Source organism: Mchenga conophoros, linkage group LG5, assembly GCF_057382185.1.
Source record: "Mchenga conophoros isolate Kocher_MC1m ecotype Shallow Benthic linkage group LG5, M_conophoros_male_GT1.1, whole genome shotgun sequence".
In the NCBI taxonomy this organism is placed as follows: Eukaryota; Metazoa; Chordata; class Actinopteri; order Cichliformes; family Cichlidae; genus Mchenga; species Mchenga conophoros.
In genome coordinates, this window is record NC_140530.1 from 20,883,301 (window position 1) to 20,910,157 (window position 26,857).

Genomic DNA, 26,857 nt, shown 5'->3' on the forward strand with positions numbered 1-26,857 from the left:
GTGGAAGTTATCATATAATACATAGTAACAAAATTATTTTAAAGGTAGCCTTTATTACAACAGATCACTGGTCAGTGTTGGGGGATAATGTGTTTAAAATACAAAATATGAGTAACTGTATTCCGTTACAGTTACCGTTTAAAAATGTGGTATTTAGAATACAGTTACATTGTTGAAATAAATGGATTACACTGCGGTATTTTCCTGTTTTATATTGTCGCGGGTCAGGACTGTTTGGGTTTTGTTTGACAGCTATGTTCTGCGGCAACGTTATGGTTGCCATGGTTACAGGGTGCCGCTCTCTCTGCGAGTGTGTGTTTCCTGGGTGAGAGAGGCCTTTTTGTTGTTGTTGTTGTTGTTGTTGTGCTAAGCTAATGGGCAGAGTGTTACAGGTATCGCCCTAAAGAATGTTGCCTCATGGGCAGTGTAGTCCATGCTGCAGGGAGAATGGACCGCCATACCCGTTATGTGTCTGTGATCGCGAGGAGGGAGAAAAAGGAGAGTGGAAAAGTAACAGTTGTCATTCAGCAGAAACGGGAGCTGGAAGCATGTAAATATAATAATAATCACTGCAGCCAAGAAGAGTGCCTGACAAGCCCAGTTCTAAGTATGCTATTAAGACTCGACTGTAGGCCCTACACCGTGTTCATGTTTTCCTCCGAAACAATAAGTTCCGTTGGAGCAGCCTTTCAACGCCTTTCTCTGTCTCTCGCAAGCAAAGTTGACCCAGATAACAAAGTAAAGCTATTTTTCATCTATGAGCCCAACACGGAACCGGACGTATTAGCCAGAGGTCCCTTTACTATGGTTAGGAGCCGCGGACCTCCAGTAATAGTAATAAATCACACAGAAATAGTACATTCATGTAGTTGTAAAAAGCACGATAATATATTAAGTAATCCAAAGTATTCAGAATACGTTACTCTCATTGAGTAACGTAACGGAATACGTTACAAAATACATTTTGGGGCATATATTCTGTAATCTGTAGTGGAATACATTTTAAAAGTAACCTTTCCAACACCCTACACTGGCTGCATTAAAGCGTGTATTGACAAAGTCAACCTCTTATTTTGAAAGCTTCCGGTTATGTTCAGCTTACCATGATAAGTGCTGCTGTTGATAAGTGCTGTTGTCATGCGCGAAGGAAATATTGTTTATTTACAATTATTCTGCGCAAGACTGTGATATTACGCAATACCAACTTTAAGTGTGCAGACTGTAGTTATTATTTTATTGTATGACACTCGGTGAAGATTATGTCCAAACATTGCAGCATGTTAATATTTAATTCTTCAGCTCTTTATTTCTGTACTAAATGTGTTATGTTATCATGAAGAAAATTAGGTGTGGCGCCTTCCCTCTTGCAGATGAGCTAATGTGCTTAAAATTAGTATGTCTTCAAACAGGTTCATCCTAATGTACCCCACAGTTTCCATGTGCAGAGATAATGACCTCATGAAAGCTGCTATTCAGCTCTGAACCAGTTTTCCAAGAAAACAAGCTCAAATCAACTCAGTTTCCTATGAGATACAAAAGCAGCAGAACGCACAGCTGAATGCTTCCGAGTAGAGCGCATTCCCGGAAAACACCAACACGCACGCACGCACACACCCACACACACATGCTGCACACATACACATACAACCAGCTGACCTCTGCTGCTGAACTGTGACCCCTGCTGCTGCTTTCCTGCATGACTTTTATCACCAACACATGTGCACAATTAAAGGGAAAGAAATGAGGACACACACACTAGAAAATACAGAAAACATTTTATTGTAGAACCATTGTAAAAGAACAGCCCTCATTTGATCCTAGTCAGAGCTCAATCAGGTCACTGATGAAGGCAACTGTAAATAATGTGGATGAGTTTGTGTCTGCTAAAGCGTGGTCTGTGGGCACAGCACATGCCTGGGTAGTGTACTGTAAAGGATACTCCACCCTGAAGCAAAGAAATTCATGTAACTTCCCCCACAGATCTTGATGAGCTGAACTAATTATTAGTCAGGCGATCAAAGAAGATGGAAATAAAAAGGCAGGAGAAGAGTGGAGAGTAAAAGAAAATTTTAACCCTTAACCCCCCCCCAGCTTTATTCTGGAGACCAGCAGAGCAGTCCAGTTCATACTGTATACAACAACACAGATATGGTTTAACTGGCAGCTCATTATAGTCTGCACTGTTTCCAATGGTCAGCAGGGGGCGACAGAGAGCCGAATGAGAAAATGACCTCACTGCTCTCTTGATCTGCAGCCACTGATGAGATTTTGATCTTGATTGCTAGTTTCCAGTAAGCTTTGAAACTACACGTTGCTCATAGTCACATGCAGAGTAAAACAGTCGATAAAGCAGAATATGCTGTAGGGAGTAGTTACCCTGTGATCGACAAGTTAGTCGATCAGATGAGTGTGGAATATCCTCTCAGACTGACACATCTAGATTTTTTTAAAACCCTACAAAACAAGACGGCAGCAGCTGAGACTTTGAAGTGAAATGACCAATGTCAGAGAGGCTACCCCCAACAGTTACAGTACTATGTAAAAATCTCGAGCCAACCCCCTTTTCTTTATATTTTGCTTGGAAATTGGTGTATCTAAATTTGAAATGTGCAATCATACACGGAAATGGGGTATATAAATGGTAAATGGCCTGTATTTGTATAGCGCTTTACTAGTCCCTAAGGACTCCAAAGCACTTCACACAACCAGTCATCCACACACTGGTGATGGCAAGCTACATTGTAGTCACAGCCACCCTGAGGCGCACTGACAGAGGCAAGGCCGGACACTGGCGCCACCGGGCCCTCTGACCACCACCAGTAGGTGGCGGGTGAAGTGTCTCGCCCAAGGACACAACAACCGAGACTGTCCAAGCCGGGGCTCGAACCAGCAATTTTCCGATTACAAGGCGAACTCCCAACTCTTGAGCCACAATCGCCCCGATACATAAGGCAAAAACAATGTCTGTATGATTATAATGCGCTTGAAAGTCAATAATTTATGTGACCAACTTCGAAAATCTTCAGCACAGTCTAAACTCTAGTATTTTCTTTTCTGTATTTTCTTTAAGTAGTATTCAGAAATAGTTCTGGAGGACATTTAGCTTTTTTCTTTGTTGGTTGCCTTTTGTTCTGTTCTCTATCAACATCATCACACAATGCTTTAATAATTATCAGGTCTGGGCTCTGGAGAGGCCAATCCATGACTGGCAGTGATCCACTGTGTTTTTCTATTGAGGTATGCTTTTACTGCATCTCTGGTGTTTCTGGGATTCATTTTGACAACATCTACAACACCATTGGCTGAAATACACCCCTGAACCATGACAGAGCCTCCACCATGTTTTACAGATGGCTGTAGACCCTTAGCTGTTGTACTTCTCTCCCGACCTCCTCTCTACATCTGTTGGATCCAATTTCATTATGCATGTCCAATAACAATAAACATAATGCTATTCATTACTACGTATCAATAATTTGAACAAAATATTACACTTACATTCATCACTCCATTAGACCTGTTGTCACTGATTTTTGTCCAGTTCTTGTGTAATGTGGCATATGTCAGCCTTTTCTCCCTGTGTCCCTTCCTTAAGAATCCTTTCTTGATGCCCGTCCCTCCACTGAGAGCATTTGTGATGAGGTTTTAGTGAACAGTAGAAGGGTTAGCTGAAGGGCCAGATGCATTTCTCAGGTCATGTTTCAGGTCTTTGTTGGATTTTTTCCCACTTCTTCAGGACATGAATTTCAGAGACTGTTCATCTGCTGTTGATAGTTTTAAAGAAGTTTTTAAGCCACGTTTATCCTCCACTTGTTCCGCTTTATCAGCGTTTTTACAGACACACTGCACACTATGTTGAGATAAGCCAAGATCTTGGCTAAAAGCTATTTGAGCTGACGTCTTTCATAGATTTGAACTAAAGAAATCAGTTCTTTGTTGTTGTAAAACAAAACTGTTTTACTCCTTAAGTTTTTTTAAACTATATATTTGAATGATTCAAATGATTCATAGGTCAGTGTTAAGAGTTTTAACAAATAAGTTAAAAAAAAAATCTCCTGAAAATGGTCAAGGACTGGACGCAAAATAACTGAAAAAGCATTCAGTGTTGAGAGAAAAAAAACTATAAAAGACCTGCAGAAAGCCTGACTCCTTCCAACCAAAATCTAAAGAAATGACGTGTGGCCCAAGACTTTTACATGTTATTGTATGTTGCTATTGTCTATTTTTAGAGCTTTACACAGAGATGAGGCTGCACAGTGAAAACCTACAATGCAATGTAAGTTTTATAATGTCTGCTGCATGATTTAAAATGACTTTTAACAAGAATTTACAGTTTCATGATGATGATGCATCCCCTTTAAAAAAAATGATTAGATTAAGAGACATGAATAAATTCAAATCAAATAACAAGTCAATTCTTAGATATCGTGTTGTGTGCTTGTGTTATGCAAATGTGTGTAATGTCTAATTTTCTTCCCCGTTTTCTCCAGCACCCTTGATGAGGCGTTTGTTGCCCCTTTTCCCTCCCGGGCCACGGGGCTTGACAAATGCCTGCTTTAAAGTGTGCTCCATGGGGTGCACCTCCTCATACAGGAAGTCTTCTGTCAGACCATCACCACTGTCTATCTCCATCTAAGCAGGTATGGAGAGTAGACAGTCATTAGACAGTTTACACAGTGACAGTGGTACTACAGATTATTTGTCACCGTCTCTGTGGGAGAGCTGTACCTTTTTAGTGACTTCCAGCTGGTAGTCTCTCTCCACCTCGTCCAGTAGCCTGTTCTTACAGCTGGAGTATAACATCCGCTCCTTGATGCTACAGGTGTACCCAGGCATCGAGTATATAAACACTGAAACATAGATGAAGCTGATCTGTTGATATTTTCTGCCTCACACAATCAGCTTCACTAGCTACTTCACTACTTTCTGTTATAGATGACGTACTGTGCTGATTTCCTCATTTGTACATAAGCATCATTCATGACATGAAAATGCGCAAGACCATAGTGGGTCTTAAGTAAAAAGAGACACAGGCCTAGATAGCTGCAAACGTTACATATTGTAGATCCGACTGGAACATCCTATAATTAAGCACACATGAGGCTAACCCCACACTGCTTTTCAGAGTAACTAACTGAATAATTCCAGCTCATTTGTTCAGTATAAAAATCACTTGTACAAAAGGTTCAAACTAGATTAACAGCTCGGCAGCTGATTATATAAAACAAACAATGTTTTTAAATAGGTTTCGCATGAAAAGGAGACACACAAGCTTATATCTCCTCTGTCACTGTCAATGGTAATTCATTTACATGTGTACTGGAACAAAACAGGCGTTCATTTGCAGCTGTTATGGAGACTGGACTAGTCAAGTCCAAGTTAACACTCAAATCTTTTTAGCTTTTTGGCCCAGCCGCTGACAGAAATAGCTGCTATATCTGTAGCTCGGTCATCAATGTCCATAATTCTAACTGTTTGTGTCTGCTTATTGGTGCTGGCTTTATCAGAGCTTCTTCACAGCTGCCTGTTACTTGAAATCAGGCCAGTGAAAGCAGGGAACATAAACAACAGAACCAAACAGCGAGGCGAAAGATGATAAAATCCCCCACAGACCTGAGGAAACTGCAGAGTTCACATTATACAGCAAATGTGATTTGTCAGTATCTATAGAAACACTTATTTGTGAAGTGAATAAGCTGAGCGGTGCAGTGTTCTTGATGGTAATTCAGTGCCCTTTTTATATGTGTATTGTGCACACTTGTTAATTATTTTTGTAATATTTTTGTAATTTTTATTTTCGTGTTTACAATCAATCAATCAATCAATCAATCAAGCAGGCAGGCAGGCAGGCAGGCAGGCAGGCAGGCATATAGGTAGTAGTTGTAGATGAGTTGGCATGCAAACTATGGGGGACCAAAGCAATAACAAGGACATTTTTGGTGTAGCACCCACTTTGCGACCAGTTTTACCCAGCAACCACTCAGCAGCCACTCAACAACCAACCTGTCGGAGAGTATGCATTTTTTTCCAGCCTCCTGGAGAACTGACCAGTCTCTAGACCTGTGTGACTGAGGCCTAACTAAACTTGCTAGTGTTAGCTAAAAGAAATTCACCTGGATGACCTCAAAGCTTCAAAATAATGGTCCCCAAACCAATTGATGATGTCACAATAGCTAAAGCCAGTCTTTATGTACAGTTTAACTTGTGGTTGGCAAACCACATGGTGTCACTCAACAAGAATTAGAAGAAGTTAGGAGAGACTAACATCCTGAAAAAAGTGGAGGTGATGATAGTTAAAATAATATGTGTGAACTCTGTAAGCTACTTTCATTGCCCTTCACTTTTATAGCACCAAATTAGTGCTTTACAAGTCACAGACAGTGCGTGAGGAACTCAGTGAGTTTTTACTGACCCAGAGCTTCCTCCTGCTGGCCCTGATGGGAATGTTTGAAGATGAAAAAGTGGTATCTAGGTGAATCTGTGGGAATCCTGTAGGGAAGTTCGTGGATTTCTGTAGGTTTAGTGTGAACCAGCTCGATGGTCTCTCTGTCTACATCCAGCCTCTGCAACACAACATACGCAAGCAAATGTAATTACTTTTGAGGGGTCAAGTCACGTGCAGTTAGTTTCACTGGCAAAAACACACCCTTAGATGTTGTTATCAAATATATGTTGTATACTTTTTACTGTATACATGTAAATATTCACTGTTTAATGAGCTATAAATGTTTTCTATGGGGGCTCACCAGCTGGATATAGTTGATGCGTTTATGCTTGAGTTGCTGCAGAGCTCGTTTGGCCTCTTCTTGTAAAGGAAACGCAAGACCCTGAAGAGTCTGTGCCCGTTTGTCCAAGCCAAACTCCATTGTTACCTTCAGGGGAGGGAAAAACATATTTGCACTGCTTCTTCCTCACATGAAATGCAACTAAATCAGCCAAAAAAACAAAATCAAAAAACAATCTATGTCTATGCCGAAGACTTCACAAACCCTTGCTCTCGCTGTCGGAGTCCCAATTCGTCTGCGTTCATCCTGCAGACAAAAGAAACAGTATTGAAATCACTATACAATAAAGTTTTAACATAAACATACTTGAATTCTTTTATCATAATGAAAACAAAATCAACATACCCACACAACTTTATCCTGCAAGGAAAACACACACAGGATGAGCACAGATAACTCACGTACCTATAAGAGTCATATAGCTTTGACAGCCTGTCTGTACCTCTGTGATTTTAATTCGTTGTAACTCCTGCTCAGCTGCTGTGAGAGGAGCTGGGGAGGAGCAGGAGGACCTGTGGCGAAGGTATCCCTGGAAACACACGTCTTCCTAGAAACACAGAGACACCAATGGGTTGGTTGTGAGTGGCAGTCCATCAGTTATTATGCAGGAAGGACCATACTGACCTCCACCGTCCCAAATACTTCGTCTTTGATGTGACCTCCTCCAAACTCTTTCTTCAGTGTGGCACGAGTCGCTGCATACACCATCTTCTGCCTCACCTGGAGAACACCAGGACAGACACAGCGACAAAAAACCTTCACACAGTTTTACTGGTTTTCTGTAGCAGTGGTTCTTTTCAAAAATAAAGTATTTGTGAGCGGGGAAAAACAGCCTGTATAACTGAGTTTGATTACAATTTGTAATTAAACATCCATCCATTCACTTCCACTTATCCTTTTCAGGGTCGCGGGGGGCGATGGAGCCTATCCCAGCTGTCATAGGGCGAAAGGCAGGGTACACCCTGGACAGGTCACCAGTCTGTCGCAGGGCTAACACATAGGGACAGACAACCATTCACACTCACATTGACGCCTAGTGGCAATTTGGATTATCCAATTAACCTATCCCCACAAACTGCGTGTCTTTGGACGGTGGGAGGAAGCCAGAGTACCCAGAGAGAACCCACGCAAACACGGGGAGAACATGCAAACTCCACACAATTGGAATTGAACTCAGGACCTTCTTGCTGTGCAGCAACAGTGCTAACCACCGTGCCACCGTGCTGCCATTCTCACCTGGAGAACACCAGGACAGACACAGCGACAAAAAACCTTCACACAGTTTTACTGGTTTTCTGTAGCAGTGGTTCTTTTCAAAAATAAAGTATTTGTGAGCGGGGAAAAACAGCCTGTATAACTGAGTTTGATTACAATTTGTAATTAAAGAAAAAGAAAAAAGAAATCTATTACTAAACGGTGTCATTTTTATTGTCACGCAATAATAATAATAAAATGATATTATAATTGTTTTTTTCTAACAAGTTCTAGTTACAGTTAAATTTTATTATTATTTTTATTATGATTAATTTTTAGAAATTAAAAAATGTTAAAAAATTAAGATAAAAGTGAAACATTTCCTGCAGCACTCCAAAGTGATGGTGTGGGCAATATTGCACACATCCTGTCTATGTATGGAAGCTTGTTTCTGCCACTGGAAAAAATCACATCCATAAGACAAAATGTACCAACCTGTTATTATATAATAATTTTGGGATAATAACCTACAAATCTGACATATGTATGGCATTTCAAACAGTTATATTCAGCATGTGCAGAGGCTGTTTTTACATGAATTTGCTACAAAGTCTTTCTGTGCTCAATTTAAATTTGAGATTAAGATGTTGGCTCACAACCACGATCACATTAAATCAGAAACTGTAAATGTAAATAAAATCTAAAGATGATTATTTGTATATATATATTTAAGTAAAAAGTAATAGTTTGATTTTATTCTCTAAAAAGAGAATAAAATCAGACAGCCTTTCTCTTACTTTTTAGATGATCTCTGAGCTGTTTTTTTCCTTTTTAAGACATAAATTGCTGTTAACTATGTTAAATAAAACAGAATTGAAAACAAAATGTAAAAACAAACTAAAAAACATAATATCTCTGATTCTAATATTTTTGGAGAAGGCAACAACACATCAGATATGTTACAGATCTTAAATTATATTTAAAAAAAAATCTATTTTCAATGTGTGTTCACTAACAATAAGCATAAACTGATTTTAGCCTCAACTTAAACTAATATTAAGACATTTTTGCCACTAAACATGAAGTTATTTTGATTTTTCCACAGGACACTGTCCTACTTTTATGTCAGTCTACAGTGATGGTTTCGTAAATGTGCTGCACACATACTGGTGATTGGTCAGGTGACCATGCGATGAAGATCCACTCATAACCCTGCGCGTTCTTGGAGTCCAGGCGGTAGAGGATGTAGCAAGGCTCTAGAGGCGTGAGCAAAGGAAGCAGGAACTGGTCATAATCCTTGTCCCAGCTCCGGGCTGGCTCTTTGTATGAATGTAGCACCAATTCCTCTGCAGAGAGAAAAGAGTGAACAAAGTCAAGATTTGGAGATGTTTAATGAAAGCTCACTTATATCAAATACTGTAAAATGCCACAAATATTCCATTTTTACCGTTTCTGATAATAATCTTCAGGATTCTGATGGCACCTCCCCTCGCTCGGGCCAAAAAATCTTTCAGCTCAGATGTTGCTTAAGTAACCAGATATAAGGCAGACAAGTCAAAACTGAGGATGGGTGGTTGAAAGCCAGTGAGACAGAGCTGACCAAGTAACAACCTGAAACTCTACTTCAGGGAAAAAATTTGATCCACTGCCAGACGGTCACACCATCACCTGCAGTGACTCAGAGAGCAAACATGTGCCCCCCAAGAATCACTGAAGGATCTGATCGACCATCGTCGATAAATCCCCCAATTTGAAAAGCCTAAGGACAGAGCGTCATCACAGAAAACTCAAACTTTGGCTGTTTGTTATGTACTTTCCTTCTCTCTTGCCATGGTTACCAAACACAGCGCTCTCATTAATGATGCAAGATCAGGTGAGAAAGGTGAGAGAGGTTCGCTTCCGTCAGCCTGCCCACCTTCACGCTCCGATTACCAAAAGCCATAACACACATAAAAAGCAATGTATGCATGAGATTCAACTATAAGAGCCTGAATGTGCTAAACATTGTTAGCACTGACATCACAAAGGTGAAGAGAAATTTTAAATGACTAAGAACAGATTAAAAATGTTAGCACATACTTTTATAATAACACAGGATAAATTAGCCTAAAGAAGCTAAGCGATCACTTGAGAACAATCTTTAATTTTTTTTTGCAGAAAAACATCAGAAGATGTGAAGATGTGTTATTAGCAGCAGTGTAGCTCAGAGTCTGTTAATAAAAAAGCATTTAAAAAGCTTTTCAAACTGAGCTCAGGGAAAACTGGGATAAAACTTAAAGGCACAGTTTACATTTAAAAAAATAAACAACTTACCAATAATTCCAGTTTGGTGAGACATCTTTTGGCAGTAAGTTTTCACCGCTTCACACTCCTCTCATCCAACAAGGACCAGGTCCAGGTCACAGTGTGTCCTTGCTCTTCTTGCTCAGCAGGTAGGCTGAGCTGATGGCAGACGGAGGGACCCACGCGCACCAGTGACATAAACGCCTTGAGGGTGACTCAGGAGCTTCCTAACACTTGAAATACAATCTGCGGAACTGTGGCTGATGAGTAATAACGTGCCTGTCAGGGGATATGCCACCCTCACCACTGATCTAAAACTCTTTGCGTATCGATGACCACAACTTTAATAGTCTCGGCGGGGGAGCGTCTCGCAGGTCACATACTGTCCTGTACTGTAACCTGCGGGAGGGCTCTGCAGAAACCCACCACACATGATGTCGGGGGTCAGTGCCACATTTTCAGATGCTGCCACATGTAATGGCAACTGATAACTCGATCAGAGAGTGGCTGATCAGCTGCAGCAGACGCATGATCTCAAATTCCAGCCACCTGGTCACAGGAATGTGACACCAAGCAAGAATCTGACCGCAACACTTCAACATTGTTTCCTGGACTAAGAATTTAGATGGTGGGGGCCTCGGGTGTTCACAGTATATTTTGATCTGCAAGGTTAGCTCCAAAAGCCAATGAAAGGGTGAACAGGGAGAATAGAGCAGCTACATAAAGCAACCTTAAGTGTTAAAACACGAGAATATGAGGTTTCTGATGAGAAGACAGAAGAGGTGTAAACTGAAGAGATCCAAACATTAAGTGTCCCTGAATGGTCTGAACAAAAGGATGTAGGAACTAACAAACTCACCAAAGTAACACACACACACACACACACACACACACACACACACACACACACACACACACACACACACACACACACAGAGGTGGGTGAGAGAAATATTAGTGTGTACCTGTGAGGTTACCTGTGATAGGATCATCCATTATTCACTCAGTGGTGAGTACAGAACCCAAGCATCTATACATTATTTAACACAGCACCCCCCCCCCCCCCTCCTCGACTTCAGAAAGACACAGTTAATGTGCAAAAAAAAAAAAAAATGACCCACTTATAAAAACAGAAAAAAGCTGAGTGCACTTCTCTCACAGAATAATAAAGTAACAACACAAATATCTGTTTGCGTCTCTTCTCCCACTGCACTTTATGTACTCATAAAAAGCTCTGTGTATTTTACTGTATATAATAACATTTGTAGATCTTATATAATTTTGCCTTTTTTGTACACAAGTTTTCTTTTTTTTGTTTTATTTTTCGAGTATGTCTCTAAATCTCTTTTTCTTCCTGTCCCTCATGTGGCTGAGTTTCCCCAGTGTGGGATTAATAACATCCAAAATTATTACTATAGTGCTGTATGATCACTGTTAAACTCTCCAATATGAACATCAAATAAACATCGACAGAAGGATTTAAAAAAAAAAAAAAAGAAAATTAATTTTTTATGTAATGCAATACTTAATTATAAAACAGCAAGTTTTGGGATCTTATTATTATTTCTATTATTACTCTTTACTTTAGAGAAAGTTTGATCTTACTAGAAGTAAGAATTATTGGTAGTAGTATATAGAATTGTTTATATATCTTTCCAATTATGGTTTGATTATTTCTTGGTTTCATAAAAAAATGGGGGCCAAGGACTCCTTAGAAAGGGAGAAAAGAACCATATCAGAGTTTTCACTGGTCCAAAGACAGTAAGAAAGAGAAGAGCAGACATAATAACTTGGCATGGCTGTTTAACAACTCATTAAAGCAAATAACTAATCAGCTAATTCAATAGCAGCTACTGCATTCAAGCTCTTAGAGATGGTCAAGATGATCGGATCAACTTTTTACAACCAAGAGATGAAGAGAGCATCTCTGAACTCACAACACATTGAACCCTGAAGCAGATGGGCTACAGCACCAGAAGACCACACCAGCTATCACTCTGGGAAGAAAAGAAAACTCTGAATATGGACTGAAGCTTCAATTCACTCAAATTCACCAAAATTGGTCGATAGAAGTTTGAAAAAGTCTTGTCTGGTTTGATTTCTGCTGTAACATTCATGCTACATTGTGTCAGTGGTTCAGGCAGGTGATATAATGGTATGGTAGATATTTTCTGGACACACTTTGGGCTTCTTATTGGCCCTTGTGTAAATGCCAAAGCCTGTGTGAGTATCGTTGCTGACCATGTCCATCCGTTTATGACAATAGTTTACCCATCTCCTTCTTCCAGCAGAATAATGCACCATGTCATAGATCTCAAATATGCCTCAAAGTGGTTTCTTGAATATGACAGTGAGTTCACTGTACTCAGATGGCTTCCATAGTCACCTGATCTCAGTCCATTAGAGCATTGGGATGTGATGAAATGGGAGATTCTCTTCATGTATGTGCAGTTAATACACTGCAGCACCTGTGTGACACCAATATGGACAAAATCTATAAAGAATGTTTGCAGCACCTTCCTGAATCTATGACACAAAGAATGAATGCAGTTCTGAGGAAAAGTTGGTCCAAACTGGTACCAGCAAAGTGTACCTAATAAATTGTCTAATGAGATACATTTGTTCTTGTCAGATGGAGAGTTGTCCCTGCGTCTCTGCTGAGACATGAAGAGATGTATACATAAAAATACAACTAAAACACTGAAACAGACTTCAGTTCAGTCCATCCACCCGTCAGTTATGCACTCTTTCTGATAACATTTCCCCTTTTGAATTCAAATAAATAAAAAACTTTAACTATCACAGTTAACCAAAATACAATTTTTTCAGGGTTAAATTTCATGTTGGACTGCATGCAGCAAATATTACTTTGTATTATTCATTTAAATATTCTCCCAAAATATAATGCTGTGAATGGGGGAATCCTTCAACTACACACACACATGCTTTCCTGACTTACATTAATAAGTTTACTTTGCTTGGAAATGAAGAACATATGTTTTTTAATAGCTTATAAAAAACATTGTTAACTGTTAAGTCACTGTTGATTGTAGTGGTTATTTTTTAGTCCTGTAACTTTCAATCAAGTAACAATACAGGAAACAATGACATTACTTCAGCAGTAGAAGGAGGGAGTCCCCTAAACCAGAGGTCATTTGCACGACTTTGGTACTCAAGGTGAGAGCTGCTTTGGTGCTTCAGGACCTGGATGACTTTTAATGAATGCGAACATAAATTCTGCTCTCTACCAGAAAATCCTGAGGGAGAATGTCTGGCCATCAGTTTGTGCCATGAAGCTGAAGCTCACTTGAGTTACGCAGCAGGACAATGATCCTAAAAGACAATTAAGATAACAACTGTCTAATAATTGATCATATGTTGCTTGTGTTTGGTCTTTGAAAGGCTTCTGAGATTGAGGAGTCCTGGGGTCTGTTTGCTGCACTGAATGGAAATGATGACACTTTGGCCACCTCTCAAAATCCTCTCTACCTTGATTCAGAGTCTACTAACATGATTTTTGATAGAGGTATTTTAATTTTAAGAACCTACCTCAGCTAATTTGCCTCTTGTTTGGGCTGCTAATGTTTTACACTTGGACTACTCTAAAGGTAATAACATGTTCATAATAATATAATCACACACTAACACACACATACACACCCACCCAAGATAATGTGCAATAGTACAGGGCAGGTATGTGCGCCACAAGTTGACTGGCCAACGAATCATCACTGTTATCACCAGTTGGTACCAGACTTACTAGTCGTTTAATCTAATTTATAAAATTTTTATTGATATCCATTGCTGGTAAATTATTGTGTCCTAAATGTGATGCAGCCATCTGTGATCAGTGTTGAAGAACGCCATAAATCTGTTCATCTAGGCCTGATCTTTTTGTTAACACTATTGGATTGGTAAACACAAACAGAAAACCCAGGCAGCTTTCAGATGTGAGTGAGTTTATTAGGGAGGTGAAATAAACAGAAATGCAGTGGGCATGAAACAGAACCTGAGGAAAGCCTAAACTGGAAACAACTAATAACAACAGACTCGAAAGGGAGATGCAGGGAAACTCAAGGAGACCACGCAGGGAAGTACACAGGTTGACGAAGGGAAATAACACAGACAAACCAGCTATTAACAGAGGCAAACACAAGGCTTAAATACACAGAGGGATAATGAGGGAATGAGACACAGAAGGAGGACACAGCTGGGAGTAATTGACAGGGGAAGCAAAACTCAATACATTTACATACACAGACTTTCAAAGTAAAACAGGAAACATAACAGATGCAGACTTGACTAGGAGGGAACAGCAATCATGGAACACGGAAAACAGAAACCAAAAGACTAGAAAAGATAAAACAATCAAAGTACAATAATGATACAAAAACACTGGGTCACTGACCCAGGACCGTGACAGAGAGAGAGATGGTGCAAAACAGAAACTCTTAACTTTCAAGAAATATGCAAAAGAATCATAAATAAAGACGACTTTCTGTGTTTTATCTGTATGTGATTATTTTCTATTTGGTGTTTATTTGCGATTTGGCGCTGTATAAATAAAGTTGAATTAAACTGAACTGAATGTTCAACAGGAAATGAGAGTCCAACCAAGTAACACGTTTTCTTCTGTTGTCCATTTTTGGTTGTGCGAACTGTATCCTCGCTGATTAGATATTTACGTTAAAGACCCATTCAACAGGAGTTCCTAATGAAGTCCCCAGTGACTATATATTTTTATATTTCTATGAGCATATTTGGACTAAGAGATTCAGAAAAGTAGAAAGTGAAAATTCTACCCTGGTCTGGTATGGAGCCACTAGGCTTGAAATGCTTACAGTAAATAAATGTATGTATTCAGTAGGTAAGGTTTTTTATATATAGGGTACATACTATGTAGCTGTGTCTGTTTCACTGAATACCACTCTACATGTTTACCATTATGTTCGATAAAGGTTGAGTGTTTGCTTTACTCACCTCTTAGCGTGACCTGGAAAATATTGGACACACTTGCTGTCAGTGAGCGACAGGTATCGGGTGGTATCTAGGAAAAAGAAAATCCTATAATCATATTTCATTTTCCAAAATAGACCACTAATTGTTTTTGAGGTGCTGTGCATGGCAACAAGAGATGACTATCCAGGTTGTTGGAGCTGTAGACCACTGTGTTTGTGTCTCCATTTTGCACATTTTCTATTTAAACCAAATGGTTCCAGTCTGTATACACTTGCTGGCCACTTTGTTAGGCACGCCTGTCAAGTAATGCAAAGCATGGTCAAGATGATCTGAACACTTGTTACAATCAAGAGATGCAGAGAGCATCTCTGAAGTCACAACACATTGGATCTTGAAGCAGATGGGCTACAGCTACATGTCAATCCCTTTATGACCACAGTAAAAACAGACCACAGTTTTTAGCAATTCATAAAGTTCAATAAAAAATAAATTTCATTTCTGAAAAGTCCAATAAATTTCCAGGTACAAACACAGGTAAAAAAAACACAGGTACAAATTGAATGATCCTGGTGAAATATAATGGTTTTTGGTCATCATGCAAAATATCAATTTGAAAAATATTGGGCATTTCAAAAATAACAAAGTGGTCAACTCACAGGTCACAATACTGTAGGAGTCACTATAACCAGGCTGTAAATTATTTCATAAGATGTTAGGTGGAAGGAACGAAGTATCCTCATTTAAGACAGAATAATCACTGCATAAAATAAAATCTGAGTTCTTTTGTTTTAAGGATCTTTAGGGTGAGTTTATTTTTGAGCAACAAATTCTCTACCTCCAATGTGCACGCTGTGTCATCTCCATCAGAGATGAGCCCAACCACGCTGCTTAAAAAGGTAGGTTTGATGGAATAGCTCCTCTTTCCCACAGGGACAAAAGCTGAAAATTTGAACAAGGACAAAATAATTGAAACAAGGCTCAGAAAGGACATAGAAAATCACAAGGGTATACAAATTGGGCTTGTGTGCCGGCTTCCTCAGTGAGTGTGGCCATGAGTGGGTCCTCACTAGGGAATGATCCTGGATTTTGAACCCATAAATGTCAGGTTTGGACTTTCAGTTGCTGTTTGTTAATCTGTTTTTGACCTGCTCTGTTGTAGTTTCACAAGTTTGGGTTTGTCTAATATTAGGCTTTTGCTTAGTTTGTTTTAATTCGTATTTGACTTTTATAGTTTACTTTTAGTCGATTCCTTGAGGTTGTTTCCCTGTTCTCCTCTGTTACCAGTGTTTCTGTGTTAAATGTTTTGAGTGTTGTGTCCCCATTACTCCCCTCTTTATTTAAGGTCTTAGTTTACATGTGTGTTTTTTGTAGGATCTTTTTGTGTGCCTGACTATGCAGAAGGTCATGAATTGTTGTGCACAAGTTGTTCACAGGAAAACCACAGGGGGTATCAGTACTTCATCAACACATACAGGTCACAAAGCTGCACAAATAGCAGCTTTTTGAAAGGTCCTGTGTGTGCATTATTAATATCACACACCACACGGGGAGTTAAATTAAGATGACTAGATGAGAATGTTTGTCTACTATTTGCAGACGAGCTGAGGTTAGCAGAATCTGTGGTTTGTTTTAAACGACTACTGAAAACTTATTTTTGTAGGTTAGCTGTTCTTTAATTTTTTGGTTCTCCTACTGTGAAATGTGTGCATATCAGTGTTTATGCAGGAATGAAAGAAAGAGCGCGTGTTTGACTCTGTGTTTGCATGTAGAAATATTTCTGATTTTAATGTGTTTTTATCCAAACTGCGAAGCTCTTTCTTTGCGTTTTAAATAATTATGCATGAGGTGCATGAGAATATTTATATGCTGGCTTTAAAGTGGTACTAAGCTCTCAATAAGAAGGTATATTACCTGGAACAACTGTGGTAGTTTGGTTGTAATAAGCAGGAATCAGAGCAGCACAATGAAAGATTACATACTCTGCTATATTTGAAATTAACATTTCCTACAACGTGAGTCAGTAAATGTAAATGTCAGGTCGTTCCTCTGTTTCTGTGGAATCTGTATTACTTTTTGTCATATATTACCTGATGTATGCTTGACATTAGGTAATATATGAGTGTCTTTAACAGTTCAACCTTGGTTGGATCTAACCAGCTGTACTGTAGCCAAATGTGCCCTGCAAGAAAACTGTAGCAGCTGTGCAACCAGCTACAGTACATTATTCTTCCTGTATTTTTTCACCATCATATTCTTTAAAATGGTCTTGTGAGGTTATCAAAAAACTGCAGCTGGTTGGTGAGGTGGGGTGTAGTTGTATGTTGCATGTTGACTATTTTTACAAGCCTCTGGGCCACACAGCACGTAAAAAAGACTAACTGCTAAAGTTATTAAAGATAAGAGTCAAAGAGCAACATATACACAGGCTGATATATTGTAGTTTTATAGGGGCACAGCCATACACTGCACAAGTATCATCAACAACAATACAATAAATGTATAATGTACAAGGTGTAATGTAGCCTCCTGTAGCCAAGTGTGCCCTGCAAACAAACTGCAGCAGCTGCGAAGTACAAGTAGTAACAGCTACATTATATTTTCTCTGTATCTTTTAATTATGATGTCCTCTAGCCTAAAACGGTCTTCTGTGGTTAGTCATAAAAAGTGTAGTTGGTGAGCCCTATTTTTTTATTGTCACAGCACGTAACAAAAGACTAACAACTAAATTAAAGATAAGAGTCACAGAGCAACATATACACAGGCTTACAAATTGTATATACAGTGGCTTGCAAAATTATTCGGTCCCCTTGAACTTTTCCACATTTTGTCACATTACAGCCACAAACATGAATCAATTTCATTGCAATTTCACGTGAAAGACTAATACAAAGTGGTGTACACGTGAGAAGTGGAACGAAAATCATACATGATTCCAAACATTTTTTACAAATAAATAACTGCAAAGTGGGGTGTGCGTAATTATTCAGCCCCCTTTGGTCTGAGTGCAGTCAGTTGCCTAAACAGAGTGCGCCTGTGTGTAATCTAATGTCAGTACAAATACAGCTGCTCTGTGACGGCCTCAGAGGTTGTCTAAGAGAATATTGGGAGCAACGACACCATGAAGTCCAAAGAACACACCAGACAGGTCAGGGATAAAGTTATTGAGAAACTTAAAGCAGGCTTAGGCTACAAAAAGATTTCCTAAGCCTTGAACATCCCACGGAGCACTGTTCGAGTGATCATTCAGAAATGGAAGGAGTATGGAACAACTGTAAACCTACCAAGACAAGGCCGTCCACCTAAACTCACAGGCCGAACAAGGAGAGCGCTGATCAGAAATGCAGCCAAGAGGCCCATGGTGACTCTGGACGAGCTGCAGAGATCTACAGCTCAGGTGGGGGAATCTGTCCATAGGACAACTATTAGTCGTGCACTGCACAAAGTTGGCCTTTATGGAAGAGTGGCAAGAAGAAAGCCATTGTTAACAGAAAACCATAAGAAGTCCTGTTTGCAGTTTGCCACAATAATAATAATAATAATAAACTTTATTTATAAAGCACACTTAAAAACCAAGGGTATGCCAAGGTGCTTAACAAGTAAAATAGCCATGTGGGGGACACAGCAAACATGTGGAAGAAGGTGCTCTGGTCAGATGAGACCAAATGGAACTTTTTGGCCAAAATGCAAAACGCTATGTGTGGAAAACTAACACTGCACATCACTCTGAACACACCATCCTCACTGTCAAATATGGTGGTGGCAGCATCAGGGTCTGGGGGTGCTTCTCTTCAGCAGGGACAGGGAAGCTGGTCAGAGTTGATGGGAAGATGGATGGAGCCAAATACAGGACAATCTTGGAAGAAAACCTCTTGGAGTCTGCAAAAGACTTGAGACTGGGGCGGAGGTTCACCTTCCAGCAGGACGACGACCCTAAACATAAAGCCAGGGCAACAATGCAATGGTTCAAAATAAAACATATCCATGTGTTAGACTGGCCGAGTCAAAGTCCAGATCTAAATCCAATCGAGATTCTGTGGCAAGATCTGAAAACTGCTGTTCACAAACGCTGTCCATCTAATCTGACTGAGCTGGAGCTGTTTTGCAGAGAAGAATGGGCAAGAATGTCAGTCTCTAGATGTGCAAAGCTGGCAGAGACACACCCTAAAAGACTGGCAGCTGTAACTGCAGCAAAAGGTGGTTCTACAAAGTATTGACTCAAGGGTCTGAATACATGTTTGGAATCATGTATGATTTTCGTTCCACTTCTCACGTGTACACCACTTTGTGTTGGTCTTTCATATGGAATTCCAATAAAATTGAATCACGTTTGTGGCTGTGACAAAATGTGGAAAAGTTCAAGGGGGCCAAATACTTTTGCAAGCCACTGTATTCTTATATACTGTAGTTGTATAGGGGCACAATCTATGGTGAAAGTCTCTCTGGCTGTGACAGATGTTTTAAAAGAGGAATTTCAGGCTGCTCATGTAAACATGAAAAGTGATGTGGATTACCTGATTGTCTGGGAAGATTTGTTGTATGTATAATCTCCATCAATAATACAGTAGCAAGTGTTTGTGATACATGTTTAAATATGTAATGAACACAGTATCCATGTGCAGAAAGTTAAAAAATTAAGAAACAACAGGTACTTACTGAGTACAGTTAGTAGGTTTATTTATGTTTTTAAAAAAAATAAATTATATAAACAAAATAAATATTTTTGTTTCACTGAATATGGTTTTCCATTCCAAAGTGTGACATGGCAATAGTACAGGGTTTAAATGGAAGATACATTTTTGGACATTCAAATCCACAATTTCTGAGACCTGCGATTGAAGTCAAGATTGGCTTTTTTAATATTTAGGCAAAATCCTTTACTTCAAAATGTGTCAATATAACTTTAAAAAAACAAAACGGGATTATTGTTTTCATTACCAAGAGAAAACTGAAAAGGACATGCAGTTAAATCTTTTGACCTTTTCCAGGCAGGTTTTGGAAGAACATTTTGTGTTGTCAGTTGACAGTTTGTAGATACACGTTTAATATGTTGTTTTCCCCTTTAGTTTGTATTAACACAAAACAAATACACTCCACCTTAAAAAACAGTTGAATAACACAATTTGAAATGCAAATGACACCATTAAAATAAATACACATTGTCTATTAGCTAATTTTTAAAAGCAGCAATTGTTTAAAAGGTGGACAATTTGGAAAGAAGCATATCTTATTATATGGCAACAGTATCCACAGTTCTAAGTTTGGAAATGACTCAGATGTTATGACTATCATCTTCCAAATTACAGTTACTTAAAACAAAATAATGAAGATCTAAAAGCATTTATTAAAAATGCAAAAGCTGAAAACTGCATGATCATGCCAATTATCCTTAGAAAAAAATAATCTACAACAAAACTATTTGCAAAAAATATCTACTACCTGTAAAACGTTTCTGACTTTTACATGAATTAAAACCCTTTAAATACACTTTACTGACAAAATCACCAAAATGTTTCAGTGTGCATCAGCATGCTCTAAATCGTATCCTGTGAATCTGGTGCATCTGTTTCCTCAGAGATGGTGGCGTACACATGGTAAATGTCAGACTAGAAGATAAAGACAGTAATGTAAGAGTCCTTTAAGTCTGTGGCGATGATTAAGCCAAACAGAAAACATATTTAGTACCAGCTCTCACTTACATTTTCATTTTTCATCTGTTGCACGTTTAGGTTCTCCTCAACTGCAGGTAAGAAAATAACATTCAACAATTATTGCTTTCATTCAGCATTAAACACAAACACACACACACACACACACACACACACATTGCTCTTGTAAGTCCGTGTAGGTCAACTGACTGTCAGGTTTTTCTCTGAATTATTCTCTGAGGTGACTTGTTGTGATTTGATATGATGTAAAGAAAATTGAATTGAACTGAATCTTTAAGAATCCAGGGTCTGTCTAGGGTGCTGTTACTCTAGATCTAGATAATACATAGATGCAATTTTGCTACAGAGACATGACATATTCCACATTGGTCATACTCAGAGATAATACAAGAAATTATGTTTAACAAGTTTTGATGATGACACTGGTAGTGGGTGTAAAACCGAGTTGTTTTTTATTTTAATTTTGATGATTCTGAAGCAATCTAATGATATATTTGTTTATTTATTGACATTGCTTGATACGCTGAAGGCAAAATAAAATGGAAAATGCTATAATCGTGCTTCAATATGTGTCACCTGAACACTGAAAAATTGTTTTTCTAAGCACATGAAGTAAGTATTTCTCACCAGTTCTTTTGAGTATAAGAAGCCCCAGTACCAGTAGGATCATGCCCATAATTATTCCATTTCTTGTCACAGCTGCTGCCAAATTCCATAATGACTCTGTTTTGAAAGCCACAAACAAATTTCACTTGTAACTCAAACACAAGATACTTTGCTATCTGACAAAGTTGCAGCAGTAACCATGGACTGAGTGAAAGTATAAGTAATATTATGGAAGTCTACGCAGTGTCTCTTACCTTCGACTTTCCCTGTAGTATCATTCTTGTTTGAATCTGTTTGGAAAAGAAAATTGATTTGGGCCTGTTAGCTTTGTATGTAGAGGTGTATATTTGTGTTCAGTCACTTAAAGCTGCAACAGCATGGTTTCAATTCCTCAGGTTCTGTGCTTCTGCACATTCAGTTTGAAATAATATACAGTGGGTAAAATAACTATTGAACACCAATATTTGAAGGTCTTGAGAGAGCTCGCTGGTTTTACCCACCATGAGATGCTTCTTGTGTGACACCTTACTAAACAAGACACTTTTTCTTTACACACCATCTCTGTTTGGTTTTCTAATTACTGATTAATTTCAGGCATCATGAATTTCCATGCCTTTTTACACCTCCCGTTTTTACCGCGTTCAGTACTTTTTCCCTGTGTCACTTCTCATAATTTAATTGAACTTAATTTATGGAATCTTTGGTTTGATGTTTTCCACGCGGGGCTTTAATGGGTCGTTATTGATGTCTGGCGAGAATTTCATTTTAGTAGCACCATTACAAATATATTTACTTAGAAAATTGGTGACATGTCTGACACTTATTTTACCCACTGTATATTTTCCATGTCTTAGATAATTTGAGTGGTTTTGCATCTTTTTTGGTATTTGCACAATCACTACAACATATAATTCTAAAACTAAAAACTGTGTTTTCTGTTTAGCAATGCAATCAACACTTCTGTCCTAATGTTGTCATCAGCTGGTCAGTTGACATTACACTGTTGTATTAGTTTTTATTTGGTATGCAATGGTAAACTAGTACTTATTAGGGAATGGAAACAATTATAATAATGAATATTAAACACACAAAAATATCTACAGATAAAATGTATCTGGTCATTTGCATCAATCAGGTTTATAATGAAGTGCCTGCAAAGTTAGTAACTTCCTTTCAACACCAGCTATAGCCCTGCTTACAAAGTACTGTTTTATTTAAGCTATTTAAGATGCTGAACATGGTGAATATTTACTGTTCCTACCAAACATCAGAATTTTAGAGTTAGAACTCAGATCATATTATTATGCTGAGAGTTTAATCAGACTCATTGTCTGCATGGTCAATAGGTCATTGTCGAATGTACTGTAATAAAACAGGGGCATTTCAAACTTTCATGACAATTTATTTTCCCATTATTTATGCACTCAATGACGTCTCACCTGTGGTGCTGTCTCCTGATGTTATATACTGAGTTGTTTTGACAGGAGTGTTCACACCAGTTGTAGGGTTTAGATTAACAGTAGCTAATCCTTTAAGACAGAAAAACATCAAATAAATATTATGTCACTACGACATTTTGCTGCTTTCTTTTCTGTATTAAAATTGAATTGAAGTTATGACATGCCAAAAGAAAAAAAATCACAAAAATATTTCCTGGTGTATTTCTGACATTGTTTTACTCTTTAGTCTTCAGAACATTCAGTTTGAAAAAGAAAAAAACTACATTTAAATTGAACGTCTTATTTTTTACAGTTCTTCCTTAAGTGTTATTGATGCACTCAATGACGTCTCACCTGTGGTGCTGTCTCCTGATGTTTTATACTGAGTTGTTTTGACAGGATTGTTCACACCATTTGTAGGGCTTTGATTAAGAGCAGCTATTCCTTTAAGATAGAAAAATATCAAATAAATATTATAATGCCACGTATTTTCTGTATTGACATTCTTGATTATTTATTTCCTTGCATTATTGAAAACAAGTATTTGGCATGAAGTGCTAAAAGAAAAGAAGAGTTTCTTGGTGTATGTCTGCCAACTTTTCTATAATTTAAAGGAGAAGTATGTTAAACATAGTATTGTAACAGCATTTGAACTGTTAGACATCGTTTCACTCTCCAGTCTTCAGAATATTTAGTTTGAAAAATAACATATAACACAAAAATTAAACGTCTCATCTTTCATTTGAGCAGATTTACTTTAATACAGAAAAAATATTTTCTAATTTTACCACGTGAGTAATTTATTTACCTGATAGTGAGTTCACTGAAGTGGTAGAAGTTAAAGTACTGGGTTTGTTGAGACTTGATTCTGTTCCATAAATGTTCAATAAAATGTTAAAGACATTTAAAAGAAGTGATGTGTGATGATGCTCTGGGTTGTTTGTTAAGTGTGTCCTACCTGTGGTCATGATAGATGACGGTTTGTTGATCTTTGGTGATTCACTTTCCAGAATAGCTACCTTAAAAGGAAATTAATTTGAGTATAAATAAAGGTTTTGTTAATACTGCAATCAATTCAAAAGTGATTTAAATTTTTGAAAACACATTTACTATTTTATTAAATGTTAAATCTGTCCCAAAGGGAGTGTCAGACGAGGGACTATTTTTTACCTATACTGAAATATTTGGTAGTGTCTAGGCCTGGGTATCATCACTGATTTCTACAAGTGATCCGATTCTGATTAAACAAGGTCCCGATTCGATTTGATCCCCGATTCCAGTCGATTCGATTCAATTCAATTTTGAATCTGACAGTGAAAAATATTATAATTCTGATCATTTATCAGCAAATATTCATATTTTTATATCTATGTATTAAAACAAAATATTTTGCGTCAGGAAGGGTATCCAGTGTAAAAACCTTTACCCATTTCTACTGTAAGCATGTTATTATGCTGACAATATCATCAAAGCTCAAAGAGACTGCAAGTCTGGACGTACTCTTTTTCACATCAAAGCTCAGTTCTATTTATTTGCACTGAGGGTCCAAATAAACAAAGTGAAACGAAATGAAAACTTTGCGAGTAACAAACGCAGAACATTTTTAGAGAAAAATACTTTGAATGCTTTTATTTTAGTCATTTTCATCATTTTAATGTATTAAAGTAGCATCTGTGCTATAAAGTCTGTTTATCTTTGACTTACCTGTTAAGTTGTATCGATCACTGCGAGGAGACAAAGACCTGGGTTCCCTTTTCAAAGTGTAATCACAGCTGGCATCTTTTTGTTGAACAAAATGTAGCTGTCTCAAAAAATCATCAACTGAGACATAAAACTGGCAGAACCGCTGTTTGTTTTTTGTCTTGCTATTCTTCCCGACAGCTACTGTGAGGACTGAACGACTTGCTTCTCCAAAGTACAGATTACATCTTGTATCATCTTTCACAGATCCAGGCAGAGAGCAAACAAACCGAACATGTTCCCCATTAAAATGCTGCACACTCATCTGTGGTGTTTGACCTACATGAAGATTAATCAAGTCCCATTAATATACAAGAATATTGTATGTTTTACCAGCACAACAATAACAATACTGGTGTTCATAAAAGCTGAACTGCAACACATTTTGTAATTAACTGTAACTGGTCATGTTTAGATTCCTGCGTGCTGTCTTTGGTGGTGTAAGAAAATATGTAAGAACAACACTCCAAAAAAAGTTTTGTGAAAGAAAACATGAAGCTTTATAAAGATATGCAGTCACAGAAAAATCTGAACACTGGAACATCAGGAACTCACCTTGTGCTTGAATCTCATGAACAAAAGCTGTTGGAAAGAAAATTTGTTAACAACATACTAAATGCACGTATTAATAACCATTATTATAATTATGTATTAATGGCTCATTAATACAAACAAACTGTCTTTTCAAGATCACAGGAATTTGTCCTGCTGAGAAAGTTTTAGTTTGGGACTCCTCACGTGAGTTTATTGATTAAAAATAAAAAAAATAGAAGCACCACAAAGTTACAAAAGTTGCTGTAAGAACACAACGTAAAATCCACAACCATGAAAAATGTAAAACCTACAGATTTAGCATCTTCAATCGAAAAGCTACAAGAGGTTTAACTTACACATGAGGATGACTGACAGAAGGTGTCCAGCCATGATGAAGAGGATTACTGTGACTGTGCAGAACACATCTGAAAGTCTGACTTTGTAAAGGCTGATGTTCCAGTTTAAGGAACGTCACAGGAAAACCACAGGAACCACTTTAACACAAGCAGAGCAAAAAGCCATGAACGACCCTCTGATACTACTTATACTGCAGTGGAACCAGGACTTCAACTTCCTGTTCTGTGGCAAAGTCACATTTTACCTGCTCTCAGCAGATTTGACTGGTGATTCTACATTTTCCATTTCTATGATGTGATGATCCCTGAAAATAAATATGCGACCAACCATTAACATGGGTCACAAGATGGCTGCTGAAAAGGGAAACTTGCTTCTTTGTGTTTAAATAACAAGTTAGCTTAGAATTTGTGTGTATGTGTGTGTGTGTGTGTGTGTGTGTTATATAATAAAATACACTAACAATAAATATACTCATTAAAAATAGTCCCCAACAAACAGTACCAATATTTATATATTATAAAACAAATATCTATTTCCATTATTGTTTCAGCAAAAGAAACAACCTTCATTTGTCACATACACAATCATACAGAGGACAACATGTAGTGAAATGCTTGTGTACGAGCTGCGGACATAGTTGTGCCATTCCAGGGCTTGGTTTTAGCATGGGGGGTCTAGCCAGGACCCTTACTGGATACCAGGTGGGAATAAAGCTTGAGCCTCCTGCTCCAAGAGTGTGTAGTCTTACTACTATACTATCCAGCTGCATGCTTCTGTTCCTATTGTTTCTGTTGTAACAATATGAAAATAAAAATATGAAAATAATGACAATTCTTAGATAAAGGTAAAGATAAAGATAAAATAGAGATTGAAACTTTACTGGTAATTCTTGTACCTAAATAAAGTAAAATAAAATAGAAAACTACAGAGTCGTTGCATCAAGGTCCCAAACTGTCTCAGAGACAACGGAACACCTCATCACTCCTCCTTGAGTGAATTTCCAGCCCTCAAAAGAGATTTTAATAATTGTAACAAGGAAAAACAAGACCTTGAAAACAGGATCACAAAAATGCAGGAGGAGAAAAGTCAACTGGAAGAGAAGAACAGTGAAATGCATTGCAAGCTCCAAGATATGGAGGAAAATAATGAAGGCTTGCGAGTAATGTTTGATGAAGCACTTGAAAGAAATACACAACTGGAGAAAGAGTTTAAAAAATGGAAAATCAAACATAGAGAAATGTTTTACGAGGTCTATGACACAGAAGAAAAATACATAGAGATGTAGTGCAAGCTC

General features: G+C 38.1%; 1 protein-coding gene and 1 long non-coding RNA gene across 5 annotated transcripts; one reads left to right on the plus strand and one right to left on the minus strand.

Moving 5' to 3' along the window:
* The first annotated feature begins 285 nt into the window (after window positions 1-285).
* On the plus strand, window positions 286-7,543 carry LOC146574449 (uncharacterized). Its single transcript, XR_014892464.1, has 4 exons — window positions 286-325; window positions 4,230-4,276; window positions 4,491-4,640; window positions 7,263-7,543. It is a non-coding gene; the product is annotated as an uncharacterized LOC146574449 (long non-coding RNA).
* Window positions 4,367-10,394, minus strand: twf2b (twinfilin actin-binding protein 2b). Of its 4 annotated transcripts, XM_085274088.1 has the most exons (11): window positions 10,293-10,394; window positions 9,427-9,504; window positions 9,147-9,325; window positions 7,410-7,505; window positions 7,228-7,332; window positions 7,131-7,145; window positions 6,990-7,031; window positions 6,747-6,872; window positions 6,413-6,563; window positions 4,729-4,850; window positions 4,367-4,632 (listed from the first exon to the last, which is right to left on the minus strand). In XM_085274088.1, the coding sequence occupies exons 1-11, from the start codon at window positions 10,315-10,317 to the stop codon at window positions 4,465-4,467; spliced, it is 1,107 nt and encodes a 368-aa protein (XP_085130214.1). In that variant the 5' UTR covers window positions 10,318-10,394; the 3' UTR covers window positions 4,367-4,464. The 4 variants fall into 4 exon arrangements, with proteins under 4 accessions (XP_085130214.1, XP_085130215.1, XP_085130217.1 ...); XM_085274089.1 differs by lacking the exon at window positions 7,131-7,145; XM_085274091.1 differs by lacking the exons at window positions 6,990-7,031; window positions 7,131-7,145 and having other exon boundaries at window positions 6,413-6,561; window positions 6,751-6,872.
* Between the last annotated feature and the right edge of the window lie 16,463 nt (window positions 10,395-26,857).